The sequence below is a fragment of the Pongo pygmaeus genome, chromosome 12, assembly GCF_028885625.2.
Source record: "Pongo pygmaeus isolate AG05252 chromosome 12, NHGRI_mPonPyg2-v2.0_pri, whole genome shotgun sequence".
NCBI lineage: Eukaryota > Metazoa > Chordata > Mammalia > Primates > Hominidae > Pongo > Pongo pygmaeus.
The window spans coordinates 71,729,298-71,753,191 of record NC_072385.2 but is presented as its reverse complement, the minus strand read 5'-3'; the positions used below and the strand labels follow the sequence as shown (position 1 = coordinate 71,753,191).

Below are 23,894 nucleotides of genomic sequence, written 5' to 3'. Positions count from 1 at the left end.
GTGTCAAACATGTTAAAATATCAGTGTGTTTTACAATAGTTCATATGTCTTTTATTATTGGGTAAAAGATCTTTTTAAAACAATATAGAACAAAAAATATATATAGTATAAAATTGTGCCTTTCTGCAGGTAATAATTTTTTCAAAGGTAAGCCATTCAGACATCTTATATATGTTACCTTTCTTTGTCTTCAGTGACACTTTTCGTCTCTTGATTGTTGAAGTACTCAAGTACTTTTCCACTTTGGCCTTTCTTTGAAACAAACTCATCAGATATTCCTAGTGCTTTTAGGGTATTAGAATAATGCTTTTCTGCTGCCATTCTTGCATTTTTCTATAGGAAAGACAAACCTTTTTAGACGAGAATAGAAGACTTTAAATTTTCATCAAAAATATATTAGGCCGGGCGCAGTGGCTCACACCTGTAATCCCAGCACTTTGGGAGGCCGAGACGGGTGGATCACGAGATCAGGAGATCTAGACCATCCTGGCTAACACGGTGAAACCCCGTCTCTACTAAAAATACAAAAAAATTAGCCGGGTGTGGTGGCAGGCGCCTGTAGTCCCAGCTACTCGGGAGGCTGAGGCAGGAGAATGGTATGAACCTGGGAGGCGGAGCTTGCAGTGAGCGGAGATCACGCCACTGCACTCCAGCCTGGGTGACAGGGAGAGACTCTGTCTCAAAAAAAAAAAAAAATGGATTAAAAGTACTGGTGATAATTAAGTTCAGCAGTCACAGTTGTTTGAAAATCTGCATACCCTATGACCAACAATTACACTCCTACACTCCTAGGAATATACCCAGAGAAGATCCCACATATGTGTCCCAAGGGAGGACATGTACAAGAATGTTCAGGATAGTACTGTCCTTCAATAACCCCAAATGGGAAATCACCCAAATACCTATTAGTAGCAGAATGGATAAATAAATTGTGGTCTATTCCTATAATGGAGTGAAATAAAGCAAGGAAAATGAATGAACTACAGTTACATGCCACAACATGGATGGATCTCACAAATATAATACTGAGCAAAAGAAGCAAAGCACTGACAAGTACATATTGTATGATCTATATAAAGTTCAGAAATGGGCAAAACAACTATATTCTTTGAGGATAGGTACACACACTGTAAAATTGCAAAGAAAAACAAGGAAATACTTATCCTGAAAGTTAGAATGGCGGTTACCTCTTGGGGAGAGGTAGAGGGCTGTGATCTGCAAGGGCACATAGGGTTTTTGGGGTGCTAGCAATGGTCTATTTGTTAACATGGGTGGCGGCCACATTAGATTGATCTATAATTATTTTTTATATTGTACCTAGGTTTTATATACTTTTATGACTGTATAAAGATATCTGAAAAAAAAGATTTCATGCAATAATTGTTGTCAGAGGATTTTTCTTTTTCTCTTTTTTTGAAAAAGGGTCTTGCTCTGTCACCCAGGCTGGAGTGCAGTGGTGCAAACACAACTCACTGCAGCCTCAACCTCCTGGGCTCAAGCGATCCTCCCACCTCAGTAGCTGGGACCACAGGCGCGTGCCACCATGCCCAGCTAATTTTTGTATTTTTTGTAGGATGGGGCTTCACTATGTTGTCCAGGATGGTCTTGAACTCCTGAGTTTAAGTGATCCACTGGCCTTGGCCTCCCAAAGTGCTGGGATTACAGGCATGAGCCATGGCACCCAGCCAATTTCTTTTATTTTATGTATCTACTATAATTTTTACTCTTTATAAGCCATATCCCCAATCCATTAAAGATGATAAAAGCACCAGTGTTGTAATTTTTACTCTGTGGAGGAAGCAAGGGATTTAACAAAAAGAATATGAATTTAGAACTGGGTTCAAATCTGTAGAATGTCACTTCCTGGCTTTAAGATCTGTTGGAACTGTGATGACCCTCTCAGCACAGTTCCAGAGAAGGCAGGCTTTATGGAGCCACACAGTGACTCGGTTCACACTAGTGCCTCGACTTTAGCCCATTTTAGCTCCCATGAGTGGATCTGAACTGTTAGAGGGCCAAGAATTGCCCTCTGGACCTCCAACTAAAGCTAGGACCTCCAACTAAAGCAAGCATTCCTAATACTAGGAATGGCCCAGTTCCAATGTACCAACGGCATTCATACTGGGAAGGGTGTGGAGGAGTACCCAGTCTAACCCCCGTATTTAATAAAGAAACCAAGTCTCCCCCGGCCCCTGCCTCAAAGGTGAAATTGATTAAGGTCACAAGGCTAGTGAGTGGTAGAACCAAGTCTCTTGACCATTTCCTAGGTCTTTTATATTACATCATGCTACTTTCTCTAAGTGGTAGTAGTCGTCCTAGAGTTTGAAGGTGACCTAAAGCCTGACTTGAGCAACGTAGTTGTCAGATATTTGCCAAATCTAGTATAATGAGGGGCCATGGAGTCTAGTGTTACACAGGAGAACCCAAAATAGCAAGGACTGATTACAATGGATAAAAGTATCACCAGTGCATTTCCTGACACTCTGGAAAACTGAAAAAGAAGCACTGCTGCTAAAATGCACTCACTGTGAATAACAATAATATTTTTTAGAAAAGTAAGTAAAAACCCATCCAGAGTCTGTGAATATCAACAGACAAGCCTTGGGGAACTGAAAGGAAGGGCAAAATGAGAAATAAGAACTATACCCTAAAGACTACAGAGAAGAATAAAGAAACCCCAAACCTAGCTCTGAATGCATTACCAACAGCATATTCTGACTTCAGCAAATTAAATATATAAGACATTAAAAAGACATTAGTCAAAATTTGTGCCAGTAAGCCTTCATCTGACTTTGGTTTAAAATTCAATTTAACATCTTCTCAGTTAATTAATCCTGTGATTTCCAAGAAACAGGACAACATAGTTTATTCTGTAAAGAATCACAGGCATATTGTGTTAGGGAATCACTCAGCAGCAGTGAGACCACAATTAACTCCTATAAATGGGCAAAGCAAATAGCTGCAAGCAAATTTATTAAAAACCAGCTGTTAATTAGCAACAACAGTTCCAGCAAAATAGACTGCAGCAAAAAATGTACTAAAAAAAAAAGCAATGGTGATTCACTGCCACAGTAACTCTGTATATACTTTTTGAGAAGTTAATGAGAAGACCCCTTGATATCATTCATTGAAAATGAGAATAAATGGAATTGGTGAGAATGGATGATTGCCCCTGTTATAAAGGCTTATTAATTGTCTACCCAGGGTTAACATTTTAGTAGGGGAATGGAAATGGTAAGGTGAAGATATAACGAATGGTTCTGCAAAGAGCAAGGCAGAAAAATCAATCAAACTATTATGATTCAGATAGGAAATAAAGGTTCCACCTGGCATTTCACCATCAAGGATGGTGAAGGGCAGATCCAAAAATTATTTAGGAAGAAAATTTGACAGGTCTCTCAATGACCAGCTGAATGGGCAGGAATTGGGTACACACAGATATGAAGATGAGAACAGTAGGCCAGGTACGGTGGCTCATGCCTGTAATCCCAGTACTTTGGGAGGCCGAGGCAGGTGGATCACTTGAGGTCAGGAGTTCGGGACCAGCCCAGCCAGCATGGTGAAATCCCGTCTCTACTAAAAATACAAAAAAAATTAGCCGGGCATGGTGGTGTGCACCTGTAATCACAGCTACTCGGGAGACTGAGGCAGGAGAATCACTTGAACCCAGGAGGCAGAGGTTGCAGTGAGCCAAGATCACGCCACTGCACTCCAGCCTGTGTGACAGAGTGAGACCCTGTCTCAAAAAAAAAAAAAAAAAAAAAAAAAAAGTGAGAACAGTAGACACTGGTCTCAAACTCTTGGCCTCAAATTATCCTCTCCCCTCAGTTTCCCAAAGTGTTGGGATTATAGGGTGTGAGTCACTGGCCTAATTTTTCTAATATAAAGATATTTCTGGCTGGATGTGGTGGTTCATGCCTGTAATCCCGGAACTTTGAGAGGCTGAGGTAGGCGGATCAAAAGGTCAGGAGTTTGAGACCAGCCTGACCAACATGATGAAACTTCGTCTCGACTAAAAATACAAAAAAAATTAGCCAGGCATGGTGGCACGCGCCTGAATCCCAGATACTCAGGAGGCTGAGGCAGGAGAATCACTTGAACCCGGGACGCAGAGGTTGCAGTGAGCTGAATCCCAGATACTCAGGAGGCTGAGGCAGGAGAATCACTTGAACCTGGGAGGCAGAGGTTGCAGTGAGCTGAGATCGAGCCACTGCACTCCAGCCTGGGTGACAGATTGAGACTCCTTCTCAAAAAAAAAAAAAAAGATATTTCTTAGACAAATAGCACTATAATAAATCATTGCTGCATATGTGTTCAATATTGGTCTTCCCAAATAATACTTCACACTTTCTTTCTTGTTTTATAGTATCATCCATAATGATTCCTTTAATTTAGCATTTATTTACTTTCCTTTTTTTTTTTTTCTAGACCTGTTGGAACAAGCCTCGCATGCCACTAACACAAATATTAGTATTCCCAGGTTATGTACCTGCTCCCTGGAATTGAGGTTAACAGAAAAAAAACCATATCAATCTGACCATTCCCCCAACCTCCAAAACAATCATATTCACAATTTAGTCTCAACACACATCTGTAATTGCTGCAATTGTGTGTCTTGAATGACTACATTTTTCTGTCTTGTTTCTATCTGACTTTAAGGGTCTCAAGGGATTTTCTGATATTCAAAAAGCATTTGTTGAGAAGGGGGCAGGAAAACAATATGATAGATAAAAGAATCACATGAAGACAGTCAGATCTGGGCTTGAATCCTGGTTCCCCTTCTTCTGGTTGTATCATCTAAGCCTCAAGATGTCCCTCATCTGTGAAATAAGAACCTCACAGGAGCAGTGTAAAGGTCAGTTAAGATAAAGCATATAAAGTGCTTAGTGGAGTGCTTGTCTTTCAGCAACCTCTCAAAAAACATTAGAAACCAGCTTCCAAATAGCTTTGTGCAGTTTCCCTCTTAAATGCAAACAGACAACCAAAGATAATCTGAGGAAAGCTTCTAATATGATAGACAAGCGGCTAAAAAAGAGAAAAAGGAACTTGAAGGAAACTGAGACAATATCACCAGTATGCTCAGAGATATAAAAGATAGACTGGGTGTGGTGGCTCACACCTGGAATCCCGGCACTTTGGAAGGCCAAGAAAGGAGGATTTCTTGAGCCCAGGAGCTTGAGACCAGCATGGACAACACAGTAAGACCCCTGTCTTTACAAAAAATACAAAAATTAGCGTGGCATGGTAGCTTGTGCCTGTAGTCCTAACTACTTGGGAGGCTGAGGTGGGAAGATCGCCTGAGCCCAAGGGGTTGAGGTTGCAGTGAGCCGAGATCATGCCACTGCGCTCCAGCCTGGGACAGAGTAAGACCCTGTCCCAAAAAAAAAAAAAAAAAAAAAGTACTGCACCCATGAAAAATACCAAAGGAATATTTAATAATTGGGAAGCATTCTGGAAATTATGTCATTTTTCATTAGGTAAGCAAAAAATGCAGATTTGGAAGATAAATTTGAGGAAATCTTCTAGAACTAGAATAAAATAACAGTGATTTTAAAAGAAATACAAGAAATGTAGATAAATCCAGGTTAATATCTAACTAATCCCCAGTATAACAGTGAAAAAGGTCCTAAGATGTTGCTTATGCCAGAGGCCTGGAGCAGGGGTCGCTATCACGAACTAAGTACAGGTCTGTGGCCTGTTAGGAACCAGGCTGCACAGCAGGAAGTGAGCAGTGGGAGGGTGAGCACTATGGCCTGAGCCCTGCCTCCTACGGCGTTAGATTCTCACAGGAGGGTGACCCCTATTGTGAACTGCTCATGCCAGGGATCTAGGTTGCAGGCTCCTTATGAGAATCTAATGCCTGATGATGTGAGGTGGAACAGTTTCATCCTGAAATGATCCATTCCCCCATCCATCCACCCCACCCCACGCAACCCTGGTCTGTGGAAAAATGGTCTTCCATAAAACCAGTCTCTAGTGCCAAAAAGGTTGAGGACTGCTGACCTAGAGAGAAACCATTCCAAAGTGGAGCAGGACACTTGTGGGCTCCAGGGGAGGAAAGGAACTGATGAATTACCAATGTGTTTAACTGTTTGAGGGGGATTTTTGAGAGCTAACAGAAAAGCTTAAGAATAATAATCATACATACATTGGTGGGGAATGAGGGAAGGTGGGGGGAGGACCAAACAAAATTAGTAATTATTAACACAAGAAAAAAATTTTGTAAAGGAAATGTGATGGGCCAGTCACGGTGGCTCACGCCTGTAATCCCAGCACTTTGGGAGGCCAAGGCAGGCAGATCATCAGGTCAGGAGTTCGAGACCAGCCTGACCAACATGGTGAAACCTTGTCTCTACTAAAAAATACAAAAAAATTAGCCGGGCGTGGTGGCGCGCACCTTTAATCCCAGCTACTCAGGAGGCTGAGGCAGGAGAATGGCTTGAACCCAGGAGGCAGAGGTTGCAGTGAGCTGAGATTGTGCCACTGTACTCCAGCCTGGGTGACAGAGCGAGACTCTGTCTCAAAAAAAAAAAAAAAAAAAAAGGAAATGTGATGATAATAATATAGGGCTCAGCTGCCAACATTGTTTACTAAGTTATAACAATGAATTCTGACCTAACTGTGATACAGCTGACTGGGAAACGGAAGGATGGAAAGATGCTGAAAGGGTAGGTAAGTGTGCTTCCGAGAGGACGTGTTAAAACAGCTAAATCCTCACCTACCATATCAATAAGCTAGTAGATAGAGTCTGTAATGAAAAAGATAAAAGAACAGTTGAAAGAATGTTACTGAACAATGAAATACCACTTTGTACCCACTAGGAAGGCTATAACAAAAAGACAAAAGCTAGGTGCAGTGGTTTATGCCTGTAATCTCATCAACTTGGGAGGTGGAGGTGGGAGGATCACTTGAGGCCAGGAGTTCAAGACCAGCCTGGGCAATACAGTGAGACCCAGTCTCTACAAAAAATAAAATTAGCTGGGCATGATGATGTGGGCCTTTGTCTCAGCTACTGGGGATGCTCATACTGGGGATCATTTGAGCCCAGGAGTTCAAGGTTCCAGTGAGCTATGATTGTACTACTGCACTGGCCTGGGCAACAGAGTGAGACCCTGCCTCTAAAAATATTTTTCTAAAAAAACCAGACAGACAATAACAAGTGCTGGTGCTATTCACAACAGCAAAGACATGGTATCAACCCAGCCCATCAGCAGTGGATTGGATACAGAAAATATTTTACACATATACCATGGAATACTACACAGCCATAAAAAAGAATGAAATCATGTCCTTTGCAACAACATGGATGCAGCTGGAAGCTATTATCCTAAACAAACTAAAGCAGAAACGGAAAACCAAACATCCCATGTTCTCACTTACAAGTGGGAACTAAACACTGGGTACACATGGAAATAAAGATGGGAACAACAGACACTGGAGGATATAAGAGGGAGAGTGGAGGGAGGAGGGCAAGGGTTGAAAACCTACCTATTGGGGGGAGGAGGGCAAGGGTTGAAAACCTACCTATTGGGTACTATGTTCATTACCTGGGTGATGAGTTCAATCATACCCCAAACCCCAGCTCACACAATATACCCTTTTTTTTTTTTTTTTTTTTTTTTAGATAGAATTTTGCCCTTGTTGCTCAGGCTGGAGTGCAATGACACAATCTCAGCTCACTGCAACCTCCACCTCCCAGGTTTTAGCAATTCTCCTGCCTCAGCCTCCCAAGTAGTTGGGACTACAGGCACGCAAAACCATGCCTGGCTAATTTTTGTATTTTTAGTAGAGATGAGGTTTCACCATGTGGGCCAGGCTGGTCTCGAACCCCTGACCTTAGGTGATCCACCTGCCTCGGCCTCCCAAAATGCTGGCTGGGATTACAGGCATGAGCCACGGCACCTGGCATACCCTTGTAACAAACCGGCACATATACCCCTTGAATTTAAAATAAAAGTTGAAAAAATAAATAAATAAATAAACAAATAAATAAGAAAAACCCAGAAGCAGTGTAAAAAGCAAAGACAAAAAACTTGCAGTTCAGAGCTGGAGATAATGTCTTTGAGCCAAAAGCCAATCACTTTATGATTATAATGTAGAACAGCTTAAAATGATTTTCCCCCCTAAAGTTGAAATAAAGATGTTAAAAAAATCCATCCCTTAAAATGAAAGGCATTATATAAAATTATATCTAGATCAGTGAGCAAAAAGATTACGTAACTTTGAGAGACTATAATGTGCAGATTCACCCACAATACATGTCCACTGTCCTCAATGAGTCACTGGCAAGTACAGTTCTGTAACTATGCTCATCTGTTACAGGTAAATTCTCCAACTGTCTATTGTCCAATTATAACAGCTTCAAATTCACAATTTAGAACCTGTAACCTCCAGTGATTTTGTCCATTGTTAAGCCATGTCACCCATACAGATGCCTCCCCTATGGGACAAAGGAGAAGATGACCTAAAATTGACAAATTTCCCTTAAGGGAAAGGTTGTAAAACTGGGCATAAACTTAGTAAATCAGGGTCCACTGTCCGTAAGACTAGTTTGTTTTTCCTATAGAAAGGAAGTTCTTTTAGTAATTGCAGAGAAGATTGAATTACAGACTCACTTAAAAAAAAAACTGGCAGAAATAACTCTGATTCAATCAGCCACTTTGTTTCATTTTTTTAATTCTTCAAAGACCTCCAAGTGATATCATGAAGCCTCATTTTAATATCTAACCAAGTTTGTACTGAAAAAAGACCAGCCATTAGAAACCAGCTTGCAAAATTATTTTATGAACTACTGGATTGACATGTCATTTATCAAACTTATGTGCTTCATCAAAAAGATTCAATGTTCAGATTATTTTTTTGAGATGAGGTCTTGCTACACTGCACAGGTTGGACCAAAACTCTTGGGCTCAAGCAATCTGCCCACTTCAGCCTCCCAAGTAGCTGGGACTACAGGTGCACACCACTACACCTGGCTAAATGCTCAGATTTAAGCAAAATTACTCATTGGCTGATATGATGAAGCCAACACAAACAACAATAATGTATCTCAACAGTTACATAACACATAAGAAAAATGGACTGTAAATTTAGGAGCTAAAGCTGTAAAAACAAAACAAAACAAAACAAAACAAAAAAACTGACAATAGCTCTTAAATTCCAATAAACACAACCTGAGCAACTCTTTCAAATAGCAGTGGCCTCTTTTTTAATTTTTCTTCTCTTTCTTCTAGTTCTCGTTGGTATTCTCTCATCCTTTCCTTTTCGCTCTTTCTAAAATTAAATAAAAGCAATGGAATTTTAAAAGATCATCTAAGAAATAAGAACTTACATATGTAACATTTAACTTATCAACTTGTACAAAGTCAATAAAAAAAAAGAAATAACATTTAGCTTAGCTGACAAATCAGAAATTATGAGCACAGTTCACAGTTTACCTCGATTCCTCTTCTATACTGGTTAATTCTCATGGAATGCAGAATAAAATCCTAGGTTCTCAGATCACACATATTATGCTCTAGGAATAGTCTGGACACTTTAATTTCTGAAATCCTCAAGGCATAAATATATTAAGGGACTTCAAACTGACCTGAAGAGATGAATGAAAGCCCTCTTGTCTCATTTATAAGTGTATAAAACCAAGAAAATTTTGGAACAAATTAGCTATCTTCTCTGTAAGGAATTTCTTCTGAAAACAAGATCTTGCTCTTATTTATTATTATTATTTTATTGTTGTTGTTATTTATTTTTTGTTTTGAGATGGAGTGTCATTCTGTTGCTCAGGCTGGTGCAGTGGTGCAATCTCAGCTCACTGCAACCTCTACCTCCTGGGTTCAGCCTCCTGAATAGCTGAGATTACAGGTGTGCACCACCACGCCTGGCTAATTTTCTGTATTTTTAGTAGAGATGAGGGTTTCACCATGTGGCCAGGCTGGTCTTGAACTCCTGACCTCAGGTGATCTGCCTGTCTCGGCCTCTCAAAGTGCTGGGATTACAGGCATGAGCCATTGCGCCTGGCCTATTATTTTTGAGACAGGTTCTCTCTCTGTTGCCCAGGCTGGAGTGCAGTGGTGCAATCATGGCTGACTGCAGCTTTGACTTCCTGGGCTCAAATGATCCTCCCACCTTAGCCTCTTGAGTAGGTGGAACTACAGGGGCATGCCACCACACCTGGCTAATTTTTTTAAATTTTTTGTAGAGATGGGGGTATCATTATGTTTACCAGGCTGGTCTCAAACTCCTGGGCTCAAGCAATCTTCCTGCCTTGGACTCCCAAGGTGCTGGGATTACAGATATGAGCCATGGCATCCAGCCTTTGCTGTTATTTTTTTCCCCTAAATAAGATCTCCTACAGGTTAGTGGCAAAGTTAATTCAATGGGAGCAAGTCAAAGGAGAAGTAAAGAGCATGGGAATATAACATAAAGAGAAACAGGAACCAAAATATATAAATTTACCATAAGTGTTCTCACTGTTTGAGCAAGATCCTATAATAAATTAAACTACACTATTTTCTCTATGTAAGATATAATTGCTACCAAGATAATAAGATTAATGGATTGGGGAAAATAATTATATTTTTAAATGATAATTAGTCTTAATTATACACAAGTTGGTGTTATGAAAAAGCTATTGTCCAGGCGCAGTGGCTCATGCCTGTAATCCCAGCACTTTGGGAGGCCGAGGTAGGCAGATCACCTGAGGTCAGGAGTTTGAGACCAGCCTGGCCAACATGGCAAAACCTCATCTCTACTAAAAATACAAAAATTAGCTGGGCGTGGTGGTGAGCACCTGTAATCCCAGCTACTCTGTAGGCTGAGGCAGGAGAATCACTTGAACTCGGGATCCAGCCTAGGTGACAGAGCGAGACTCTGTCTCAAAAAATAAATAAATAAATAAAAAATAAAAAGCTATTAATAGTTTACTTCCTAAGGGTAAGTAATCTATTTCTAAGAAACATTATGCTCAAGTTCATCAAATTAAGCTCCCTTTATCAATGGATTAAGGCTAAATTATAAAAGAATACTCATTGTAATTAAAAGCACATAGGCATATTTAGAAATCAGATTAAAAAGTAATAAATCATATTACTTACCTGGCTTTGAGGGAGATATTTTCCTACTTAAACATCAACATTTTTATGTGCAACATCTGGAACACTGGTTTTCAAACTTTGTACTGCAGAATTCTAGTGAAGGGGTTCTAAGGATTCCGTGAATATTTTTATATTGAAACTAACAAAATGCAACACATACTACTAAACATTAACATATGTGCTAATGAACACATCACATAACCGATGTTTAACGTGTTAATTTGTGCTATCGGATTTCATACAAACCTTAGAACAAAGCTCTTTGATATATCTGTTTACTGCAATCAAAAATAATATAAACAACAAGATCAGATATTGGTATAAGATTATAACCATTAACTAAGGCCACAATAGAAAATGTCTGTATTCATCAACATAGCTTCATGGTTCTCACCATAAAGGTGAGTATATATGTTGGTTCTCACCATGAGGTGAGTGTGTGTGTGCTAAACATAAGTAACTGATGACAATTTAAATCCATAAGCTAAAACACTAATGCTATTTTCAATCTGCTCATATTTTACTATCTACTGATTTAAAAAAAAAAGAAAGTTTGAAAACCAGTGGTCTGGAGATTCAAGATTTTTTCATGATACCTGAGACATTTTACTCTGGATTTAGATATTTGAGCTAAACTTTGATGTGAGTCATAAGCCTTAGCCCGGGTTGTCAGGAGTTTCTGCAATTCTTTCATTCTTTGCTTCTGTTTAGTTAGGATCCGATTTCTCTCTTCTTCCAACATTTTCTTTTCCTCAAGTGATCTCCTGAGGGTAACAAACTAAGGCTTAATCCACTTTAAGCCAATGAGAATGTTGTTTAGCAAAGATTTAACATGGGATAATTTGAATTTTGATAATTCAAAATTTGAAAAAAGGCAACCTTTTGAAAAGGATCTGACCTGTAAAACTAGAAATATTTATTTATTTATTTATTTATTTATTTATTTATTTTTGAGATGGAGTCTCGCTCTGTCACCCAGGTTGGAGTGCCATGGCGTGATTTCGGCTCACTGCAAACTCTGCCTCCTGGATTCAAGCGATTCTCCTGCCTCACCCTCCTGAGTAGCTGGGATTACAGGCACCCACCACCACGCCCAGCTAATTTTTTGTATTTTTAGTAGAGATGGGGTTTCACTATCTAGGCCAGGGTGGTCTTGAATTCCTGACCTTGTGATCCATCTGCCTCGGCTTCCCAAAGCACTGGGATTACAGGTGTAAGCCACCGTGCCCGGCCAGGTAAAACTAGAAATCTTAAGACTAATATTTTCTAATCCTCCAAAATTTATAAATGAAAAATACATTCATTTCTTAGAATACCCTCTGACAAAATATCATATATTATATGTAAAATATCTTATAGACACAATAATAATTTCTAAGTATTTTCAAATGTACCAACATAAACTCCACAGAGCTGCATACACTCATCTGGCAACCATGAGTCAGTCAGTACTGTGTCCTAGTTACTTACCTTACGGCTTGTTCTCGTCCTCTGGAAGATACCGTGGGCACTGGAGGGTTGCAGTTACAAGGCACAGGCTTTACACCTGCACATCTTACTGGTGACTTACGCCTTGGAGACAAATAAGGCCAACGTGTTTCTTTTAAATTTTCTTCATCTGCTTCGATGTCTGCCAAAATTTTTTCTCTTTTAATAGATGCATGTGGAGATGCCCGAAGATCAAATGGTTTACACACCGTTAAGAGTTTTGGAGACTTGTGCTCTGAGAGGTGTTTCTGGTATCTCTCAGGAAGGTCCTCAAAATCAGGAGTCGGGCACCTAACCTTGTGTTTATACTTCAACTTTACAACCTGTTCAGGACACCTGGGGTTCCTGCCTCCGCAAGCTGACCTACAAGGCAGAGGAGATGAGTTCTGTAAATGCTCCTGGGCTCTCAGCTGTGTCCTAAGGTTTCGATAGAGCTCTCCTTCTTTTAACTTGTCATTGGTAGTTGAACCATAAGTAGATCGAGGAATGGGTCTGGCTTTAAATCGATTTGTTTTCTTTTTATACTTAAGAAAGTCTCTCAGCTGCTTTTCCCGGGCTGCTCGCTTCTGTTCCTCCCTTGCTATAAATTTAAATGGCTTTTGCGAGGCCAAAAGAGCTTCTTTGTTTTTCTCCTTCAGAGACCTTCTCCGTTCTTCTTTTTGCTTGACTAAATCATGGTAAAGGGGGAGAAAGACAGATGCAGGAACTGGATTGGCTCGGAATTTCTTCTTACACTCTGGATCCTCTTCTTGTTTTTTGAGCAGTTTATGTACCATTTCGATATCTGATTTAGATTTCATGGACTCTTCTTTTTTCTTCTGTTCTCTTATCATCATTTGAAAAGGCTCCGGTACTGTAATCGTGGGCACCCATTCTTTTCGTTTCTTCCTTGTTTTTTCAGCTGCGTGGAAGCCAGTATCTTTACAGTGAATATAATCTTCAACACAAAAGTCTGTCCACATGTTGTTGATGAGCTCCTTAGCATAGGTCATCATTCTGTTTTTCCTAGGATACTCTTTTTCTAGGTTGGGTAACTCCTCTTCAGAGGAGGACACGTACAAGGAGGAAGACTGGCCTAAATCAGGCTCTGAAAATGATGTCATTAATGAGACAGGGTGATAGGAGTTCTTTTCTGATACAGATCTAAATGAGAAGAATAACTATGTTATACTTTCAGTTGTATGTGACCAAATATGAAAATTAAGAGTTACATATTTTCTTTTTTTTTCTGAGACAGAGTCTCACTCTGTTGCCCAGGTTGGAGTGCAGTGGTGTGATCTCGGCTCACTGCAACCTCCACCTCCCAGGTTCAAGCAATTCTCCTGTCTCAGCCTCCCTAGTAGCTGGGACTACAGGCATGTGCCACCATGCCCAGCTAATTTTCTGTATTTTTAGTAGAGACGGGATTTCACCATGTCACCCAGGATGGTCTCAATCTCCTGACCTCATGATCTGCCTGCCTCCGCCTCCGCCTCCCAAAGTGCTGAGATTACAGGCATGAGCCACTGTGCCCAGCAAAGAGTTACATATTTTCTAAGATCAGGGTATAATCAGAAGAGAGGAGCTGGACAGGGCTTGTAAGAATTATCACTTTTATTTGGAATAGAGCTGGGCAATGCCCATAAATTATCCACTTTTGATTCCTTCATTTTACAGAGAAGGAACCTGAGATGGCAGAGGCTCCTTGTGTCTAACCTCTATTAAATTCTCCCCACACTTTCCAGAGTCACTGTCCTGAAGCATAGATCTGATCATGTCATTCCCCTGCTTGAAACTTTTTGATAATTCCTCACTGCTATGAAGTCAAGCCTAGATTACAAGCCCTTCGAGACTGGCACATATCTTTTCAGTCTTACCCCTCACCACTGGCTACCCCAATCTCCATTCTGCATTCATATTCAGTCCTGTGAAGTTTCTCACACACGATATGATTTCTCATGCCATCTTGCCTTTGCACACATGGTTTCTACTGCCTAGAAGGCCAATACTTATTCTTCCTCCAAGACTGAACTCAGATGTGACACTTTAGTGGAAAATTCTGGCCTGCATCCCTCTGAAAGCTTGGCATGACCAACTGCTTCTTCCTCTGTAACACTCTGTTACATCATGCTGTAATGCAATTTTTGGTTCTCAGCTAGTCTCTAAGCTCCTTGAAGGCATCTTGTTTTTGACTCCTCAGTGCCCAGGCATAGTCTGGCACACAGGAGACATGCAAGCATCGCTGACTGACTAGATGTGTAAGTCTCAGAGCAGGTGAGTTCACAGCAGAAATGGGTCTTGAAATTGCAGACTATCTTGAAAACATAAATCAGATTCATGTCTCCTAGTCCTGAACTCTTTGTACTAAATCTTTAATGAGCTCATGTTAACCCACATATTATAAAGAGCTTTTAAAATTAAACTTTAATATTTACCATTTAAAATGGCCCAGACTAAGTATTTTGATACATGCCCTCAGTTCTATGGGTGGGTCAGAGAGAAAAGACCAAATGGCCACCAAATGACCCTCAAGCAAAAGGTCACCCAGTAAGCTGATAAGCCATTAAACATTTTGAATAAAATCCTACCTCTGTATATCGTTGGGAGTACAAAGGGCTATTTAAGAGAAAATATTATGAAATAACTTTGTTCTGTCCTTTTAAGGATATATTTTATTTTATACTCCACAAATAACATTGAGTTACAAGCTTACCTGGAAGAGTCACTAAGAGAGTCTTCCCTGATGACCAGTGGCTGAACTTCCTTTAAATGTAATTTATCCTGGTACATTTTCTCTAATTTTGCCATAGTTTCTATGTGGGCAGCCTTCAACTCTTCTACTTTCTTGAAATACTCCTCATTAGAGTGGTGAATATCTGGAAAGTTCACAAAGTCCTCATAGCTTATCGGTGCATGTTCATCCACCCCAGAAAAGCTGGTGTTCAAATCAGCCTGGTGGGGAGAAAACACTTGTTATATGGTGACTGGAGCTGAAAGACAAATTAAGCTGACACTGATCCAAAATGCTGCTTCTTGAAGAGTCTACCTAGTTAGTTATACATTAATTATAGGCTATGCATATAGAATGAGTTATAGGTTATTTGTGGGCTATGTACATTTTCCCCAGTGATATTTTAAGAACAAGAGGGAGCAAGACCAAACTGTCAGAAAATAAATGTTATTTAATCCATTTGATAAAGGATGGTTCGATTCCCAGATCAACCAACAAAAGGTATAATAGGATAGAACCCAACAACCCTTTACAAAGTATTTCTATAAGGAGCCTCCTGAGTTGTAAGTTTTAACTGAGATGAAGAGGAACACAGTTCTTCCTGCTGTAAACCAGGCAACCACAGCCCAATGCTCTCCCTCCAGCTGCGCTCCTGCAGTGTGGCTCCAAGGACTGCCAGTGGAGAGAAGGCAGGGAAATAGAGGGAATGGGGGCAGGGACAAAGTTCTCAGTGGCTTATCAAGGAGCCAGGGAGAAGCCCTCCTCACAGTGGGGCAAGACTTTGGGAGGGAGTAAGAGGACATGGGAGGGGGTAGGAGGGACTTTCAGGGTAGCTGCTCCTGTAGGCACAAAAGCAGTAGCTCCCATGGGTGACCGGGACTTTAGGATGACAACAAAGCAAAGAAGAAAAAATGGTGTAATTATTCAACATACAGATCATGTTTAGAAGGGTCTGACTTGCCTTTCTCCCTCACTCCCTTTACATACCTTTCAGTTTTTTTGTTTGTTTTTTTTTTTTTTTTTTTTTTACGAGCCGGAGTCTCACTCTGTCACCCAGGCTGGAGTGCTGTGGCACGATCTCAGCTCACTGCAACCTCTGCCTTCTCCTGCCTCAGCCTCCCAAGTAGCTGGGATTACAGGCGCACGCCACCACACCCAGCTAATTTTTGTATTTTAGTAGAGACGGGGTTTCACCATGTTGGCTAGGCTGGCCTTGAACTCTTGACCTCAGGTGATCTATTTGCCTCGGCCTCTCAAAGTGCTGGGATTATGGGCATGAGCCACTGTGCCCTACCCTTTGAATTCTTTTAATTGAAGCAACTAAAGAGATAAAACTCCATTTTCTCCATAAATATAAAATTTTTATTATGTTCTCAGTTGAGAAACAGTTGAAATTATTTATGATACTATGCATAAAAGGCTGCCAACCACGGTTTTAAATTTAGCCTACTGTCTGGAACAGATGCAAAATGAAACAATTTTGCTACGGAAAATTATAGATCCAATCTGATAAGACTCTAGAAAATAAATCTGTTTAGCTTCTCTCAAAAGAAAAATTCAGAAGAGTCAATTATAAATAGTAGTTATAGATGTGTTGTTTTTGTTTCCCACTGGAGGCTTCTCAGAAGACATGGTTTTTTTTTTTTTAATGGGCTAAAATCAGTGTACAAGAGGACAGTGTTGTACTACTTGGGGTAACTTAAAGAAAACAAATTTTAAAAAATCAGTCTTCAGGGGCCAGGCACGGTGGCTCACGCCTATAATCTCAGCACTTTGGGAGGCCAAGGCAGGCGGATCATGAGGTCAGGAGATCGAGACCATCCTGGCTAACATGGTAAAACCCTATCTCTACTAAAAATACAAAAAATTAGCCAGGCGTAGTGGCGGGCACCTGTATTCCCAGCTACTCGGGAGGCTGAGGCAGGAGAATGGCGTGAACCGGGGAGGCAGAACTTGCAGTGAGCTGAGATCAGGCCACTGCACTCCAGCCTGGGCGACAGAGCGAGACTCTGTCTCCAAAAAAAAAATCAGTCTTCAATAGAACTTATATGCAGAAATTTGCTACCAACAACTCTGAATCAGAGAACTGCTTTAAGTATGTCAAACAATTCAATTAAGAGAATTCTCTGATATCTTCTGCTGTTTCCTTATGTGCTTCTCACCATAAACTTCTTATCTGTAGGATGACTACTTTGTGAATTTCCTCATTCATTAAATATTTGGGGGCCATCCTGCAATCAGCTAGCTGCTAAAAGGTACGTCAGATTTTTTTTAAATTCTACCTTTGAGGCCAGGCACAGTGGCTCACACCTGTGATCCCAGCACTTTGGGAGGCCAAGGCAGCCAGATCACTTGAGGTCAGGAGTTTGAGACCAGCCTGGTCAACATGGTGCAACCCCCTCTCTACTAAAAATACAAAAATTAGCCAGGCGTGGTGGCACGTATCTGTAGTCCCAGCTACTTGGGAGGCTGAGGCGGGAGAGTCACCTGAACCCAGGAGGTGGAGGTTGCAGTCAGCCAAGATCGTACCACAGCACTCCAGCTTGGGTGACAAAGCAAGACTCTGTCTCACTTAAAACAAACAAACAAAAACTCTACCTTTGAGAAGTTTCCAGCTAGCTTAGGAAAGGACATATATATAAATAATTGACAGCTGACTTAGAATGAGACCGAACACCTGATTCCTGCCCACAAGCTACTTCCAGCTAAGCGGGGAGACAGATGTATGTCACAATGTCAGACACTAAGAGACAGAGGCACAATTCACAGAGGTGAGCCAGACTGGAGACACATGGTTGGATGAGGACAAAGTTTGCCAGATCAGGCAGGCAGTAAAAAAGGAATAAATAAATCTGAGGCATAGTGCTAGAACATCCATCACCAGGAAACACGTGGATAAATGTCTGGAGACCTGGTGAGAAGGCTGGGCTGGAGAGCAGATACAGGAAACACCAATCCACACAGAAGTAGCAGGTGCAGCCTTGGTTATGGACGAGGCTGCCTGGAGGGAGTGTCAGCAACAAGAGATGAGAGGACCTTAGAATGGAGATGTTGGAGAACACCAACATTTAAATATTCAGCGGAAGGAGGACTAATACGAGGTAGAGAGTGGCATGAGAGATACAAAGACCAACTGATAAGGGTCTTTGGAGCCTCTGATTGAGCATTCCGACACCACATCTGTAATTTTTCTCCTAAGCCATGAGAACACTCCAAACTAAAAGTTATTTAACTCTCACCCAATGCTTTCACCTTTATAGGGTCAAAAGGGGGCTGAAACCAGGTGACCAGTGACCAGGAGCCAGTGGTAGACAGGAAATGGAGGGAGCTTTTGTTTGGTTTGAGTTTGGAAGATAGGGGAAGACTTCCTGGAGGAGGTGATATTTGAGATGAGTCATAAAGAATGGAGGCCAGGTGTGGTAGCTCATGCCTGTAATCCCAGCACTTTGGGAGGCTGCAGTGGGAGGACTGCTTGAGGCCAGGAGTTGCAGACCAGCCTGGGCAACACAGCGAGACACCATCTCTACAAATTTTTTTAAAAAAATTAGCTGGATGTGGGGGCTGAGGTGGGAGGATAACTTGAGCCCAGGAGGTTGAGGCTGCAGTGAGCCGTGAGCACGGCACTGCACTTGAGCCTGGGCGACAGAGTGAGACCTCGTATCAAGAAAAAAGAAGGCTGGGCGCGGTAGCTCACGCCTGTAATCCCAGCACTTTGGGAGGCTGAGGTGGGTGGATCACTTGAGCTCAGGAGTTCAAGACCAGCCTGGCCAACATGGTGAAACCCCTTCTCTACTAAAAATACAAAAATTAGCCAGGCATGGTGGCATGTGCCTGTAGTCCCAGCTACTCGGGGGGCAGAGGCAGGAGAATCGCTTGAACCTGGGAGGCAGAGATTGCAGTGAGCTGAGATCAAGCCATTGCACTATAGCCTCAGCGACCAAGCAAGACTCAGTCTCAAAAAAAAAAAAGAATGGAGAAACCTATAGCATCACAGAGTGTTTATGGGAAAGGGAGGAAGTACCCTAGACAAAGGAAATGGCATTAGCAAATGCGCAGGCTGGGGTTGGGGAGGCTGTGCATAGCAGAGGGCAAGGTGCACATAGCTGCCGGATAAAAGGAGAGGAAAACCCATAAAGCAGTTTTGGGAAGTAAACCTAGAAAGGGAGGTTAGGGCAAGCAAGAAGGAGTTTCCATCTCCTGTCTACCACTGGCTCCTGATTACTGGTCACCTAGTTTCAGCCCCCTTATGACCCTTCAAAGATGAAAGGGTTGGGTGGGAGTTAAATAACTTTTAGTTTGGAGTGTTCTCACAGCTTAGGAGAAAGATTTCAGATGTGATGTCGGGATACTCATACAAGCCTGGGCTCTACACTTAGCAATGTGATGTGGGCATGAACTTCTTGAACATCAGCTTTAAGATACATAAAGTAGGTATGCCAGGTGTTAAACTAGTGTCTCTCAGCTCCAATGCCACCCTTCTCGACTCTGCTTTGCAATGCCAGAGCTGGAACTCTGCAAACCACACTTCTGCTTTGCCAGTGCTCCTCATCAGACTCTGCTAAAAGTAGAGTTAGAGGGAGATACAAGGCTAGAGGAGAAAGAAGGGACTTACTCCTTTCTGTTAACGCTCTGTCTGCTTCCTGTCTGCTTGTGTCAGTCTAGCAATGGTTCTTCATCTGGGCAGCAGCAGTTCGTTTTAGTAGCAGTGTCTGAATCCAGTATGCAGTTTTCACTCGAAAAATCAACAGAATTGGCCAGGCGCAGTGGTTCATGCCTGTAATCCCAGCACTTTGGGTCATTTGAGGTCAGGAATCCGAGACCAATCTGGCCAACATGGTGAAACCCCATCTCTACTAAAAACACAAAACTTAGTCGGGTATGGTGGTGCATGCCTATAATCCCAGCTACTCGGGAGGCTGAGGCAGGAGAATCGCTTGAACCCAGGAGGCGGAGGTTGCAGTGAGCCAAGATCGCACCACTGCACTCTAGCCTGGGTGACAGAGTGAGGCTCCATCTCAAAAAAAAAAAAAAAAAAGAAACAAAAATCCACAGAATTACTTCAAGGCCTTTGCACTTGCTGTTCCCTCTCCCTAGGATGCTTTTCCTCCAGATATCCACATGACCCACTTGCTCACTCCTTCAGGTCTTTATGTAAATGTCATCTTCTCAATAAGGTCTTCCCTGACTCTCCTATTTAAAATTACAACTCCTCCCAGGACTCACTGTCAGCCCCCTTGTCTTATTTTTCCCAGAAGTACTCATCACCATTGACGTCCTACATATCTGTACTTGATTGTGTATTATATGCCTGCCCCTACCAAAAAGTAAACATTACAAAGGCAAGAATTTGCCAGACGTGATGGCTCAGGCCTGTAATCCCAGCACTTTGGGAGGCTGGGGCAAGTGGATTGCCTGAGCTCAGGAGTTTCAGACCAGCCTGGGTAACACATCAAGGCCTCATCTCTACAAAAAATACAAAAAATTAGCTTGGTGAGGTAGTATGCACCTGTAGTCCCAGCTAGTTGGGGGGCTGAGGTGGAAGGATCACCTGAGCCCAGGAGGTTGGCGCTGCAGTGAGCTATGATGGAGGCAGTGCACTCCAGCCTGGGTAACAGTGTGACCCTGTCTCAAAAAAACAAAACAAAACAAAAAGAAAGGCAAGGATTTGTCTGCTTTGTTCAATGTTGTGTCCCCAGTGTCTAGAAAAGTACCTGGCTAATGGCAGATGTTCAAGGAATATTTGCTGAATGAATGAATGAATGTACAGAAAAAAAAAAAAATTTCACCTTGGGAAGAGGGCAGTTACTCCTTCCCAAAAGAATGAACCATGCAAAGAAATGCTGGCTGCTCTAAAGAGCTATATTCCACTAAGTATTAAGAAAAAGGTCTATGTTCCAAAAACTATAATTAAAACAGGGAGGGTATTCCAAAGAACTGTTTTTAAGCAAAAGAATCTATGCGTTCTCATTCATTCTTTTAGAATATCTCTTAAAAATCATGTCATAGCAGTCATTTACACAAGAAGGATCAAATTTATTTGGACCTGGAAGAACCGTTTGAAAACCATATAGAAGAATGAGTAGCTTCTGAAAGATGCGGCAGGTCTGATAAATTATACTTATGTACTGATTTTGCACTGGATCCATTCTGTTTTCAGCTTAATACTGTTAACACTAGCTGTTCACTTTTCAGATAAACTGATCTCACAGTGTTTAATCTAAAACAGATGAATGGATAGTAAATGACCTCCAATTCTAATTTAATCTTTAATTGTCTCCACTGAGAAAATATTTAGTATACAAAATAACCTAGGCCATAGACATTATTTTTCCAAGAGCCTAAAATAGCATCCTCTCCCTTTAATCGGCTTTTTGTGGAATGTTGTAAATGCAGCCACCAGATTAGAGGATAATCTTCCCTAGATTGGCTTGACCCATTTAGATAATGAATCCTTCCAGCACCTGTTGCTTTATTAGTAATCAGCACCCATGAAGAATTATTTGTGCTGCAGCCTATATGGTTACATCTGCAATCTGTAATTTTTGAAAAAAATTTTTGCGCTGAATTTGTGAAGAATGAGAGAGATCTACATGTACTAACATGGGTAAACTCCTAATAAATAAGAAAAAAAGCAAGTTGCAGAACTATCTCCCTCTCTCTGTCTATATATATATATACATATTTATAGTATGTACTGTATATTAAAATATATGGAGGAGACAGAAAAATGGCCAGAGAATAGAATACATATCAATTTTGAAACAGTGGCTACCATTAGGGAGGGAGTAGGTATTCATATTTTCTCTTTTGGGGGAGAGTTGTTAAAAGGACCTAAGCATCACATGTAACATTTGATATTTTAAAAGAAGAATGTCACCCGGCATGGTGGCATATACTTCTAACCCGAGCACTATGGGAGGCCAAGGAGGGCGAATTGCTTGAGCCCAGGAGTTTGAGATCTCCCTGGGCAACATAGTGAGACCTTTATTTTACAAAATAAAAATAAAAATAAAAAAATTAGGCCAGGCATGGTGGCTCAAGCCTGTAATCACAGCACTTTGGGAGGTCAAGGCTGGTGAATCACTTGAGGTCAGGAGTTCAAGATCATCCTGGCCAACATGGTAAAACCCCGTCTCTACTAAAAATACAAAAATTAGCTAGATGTGGTGGTGTGCACCTGTAGTCCTAGCTACTCAGGAGGCTGAGGCAGGAGAATCACTTGAACCCAGGAGGCACAGGTCTCATTGAGCCGAGATTGTGCCACTGTACTCTAGCCTGGTGACAGAGCGAGACTCCATCACAAAAAAAAAAAAAAGAGAATGAAATCATGTCCTTCACAGCCACATGGATGGAGCTGTAGGACATAATCTTAAACAAATTAACACAGGAACAGAAAACCAAATATCACATGTTCCCATAAGTGGCAGGTAAAACAATGAGTACACATGAACATAAACATGGAAACCACAGACACGCGGGCTACCACCAGGTGGGGAGGGAAGGAGGGAGGGCGGCGTAGGTTGAAAAACTATCTATTGGGTACCATGCTCACTACTTGGATGCAATACACCCATGTAACAAACCTGCACATGCACCTCTGTATCTAAAATAACAGGTGAATTTAAAAATATAGGCCAGGCACGGTAGCTCATGCCTGTAATCCCAGCACTTTAGGAGGCTGAGGCGGGCGGATCACCTGAGGTCAGGAGTTGGAGACCAGCCTGACCAACATGGAGAAACCCCGTCTCTACCGAAAATACAAAATTAGCCGGGCATGGTGGCACACGCCTGTAATCCCAGCTACTTGGGAGGCTGAGGCAGGAGAATCGCTTGAACCTGGGAGGTGGAGGTTGTGGTGAGCCAAGATCACGCCACTGCACTCCAGCCTGAGCAACAAGAGCAAAACTCCATCTCAAAAAAATATATGTGTGTGTGTGTGTGTGTGTGTATATGTGTGTGTATGTATGTATATCGACAGTGAAGCCAGGCACAGTGGCTCACGCCTATAATCCCAGCACTTTTGTGAGGCCAAGGCAGGTGGATCACTTGAGCACAGGAGTTTGAGACCAGCCTGGGGAACATGGTGAAACTCTGTCTCTACAAAAAATATAAAAATTAGCTGGGCATGGTGGCATGGACCTTTAGTTCCAGCTACTTGGGAGGCTGAGGTTAGGAGATTGATTGATCCTGGGAGGTTGAGACTGCAGTGACCTGTGACTGCACCAATGCATTCCAGCCTGGACAAGAGAGTGAAACTCTGTCTCAAAAAAAAATAATAAATAAATAAAAAGTGGAGTCAGAAGAAAAAAAATAGGTTCTCTCCTATTTATTTTTAATCATTATAGGCTGTTCATTTCTTTCCCAACATTTCCCATCTTATAGTTATGTGTCTGTTTGTTTTTTGTTTTTTGAGACGGAGTTTCGCCCTTGTTGTCCAGGCTGGAATGCAATGGCGTGATCTTGGCTCACTGCAACCTCCACCTCTCGGGTTCAAGCGATCCTCCTGCCTCAGCCTCCTGAGTAGCTGAGATTACAGGCATGTGCCATCACGCCTGGCTAATTTTGTATTTTTAGTAGAGATGGGGTTTCTCCATGTTGGTCAC

At 41.7% G+C, this 23,894-nt stretch overlaps 1 protein-coding gene across 3 annotated transcripts in view; it reads right to left on the bottom strand.

Moving 5' to 3' along the window:
• FAM161A (FAM161 centrosomal protein A) overlaps positions 1 to 23,894 on the bottom strand; it is a 29,440-nt gene that overhangs the window by 2,078 nt on the left and 3,468 nt on the right. The window contains exons 2-7 of one of the 3 annotated variants that reach the window (XM_054475796.2): positions 19,904 to 20,065; positions 15,274 to 15,512; positions 12,564 to 13,724; positions 11,690 to 11,857; positions 9,174 to 9,273; positions 179 to 333 (exon numbers count right to left, since the gene is read on the bottom strand). In XM_054475796.2, the coding sequence (XP_054331771.1) occupies positions 179 to 333; positions 9,174 to 9,273; positions 11,690 to 11,857; positions 12,564 to 13,724; positions 15,274 to 15,368 (1,679 nt within the window). In that variant the 5' untranslated portion in view covers positions 15,369 to 15,512; positions 19,904 to 20,065. The remainder of the gene's footprint in view (positions 1 to 178; positions 334 to 9,173; positions 9,274 to 11,689; positions 11,858 to 12,563; positions 13,725 to 15,273; positions 15,513 to 19,903; positions 20,066 to 23,894) is intronic. The other 2 variants (XM_054475793.2, XM_054475795.2) reach the window with 2 other exon arrangements.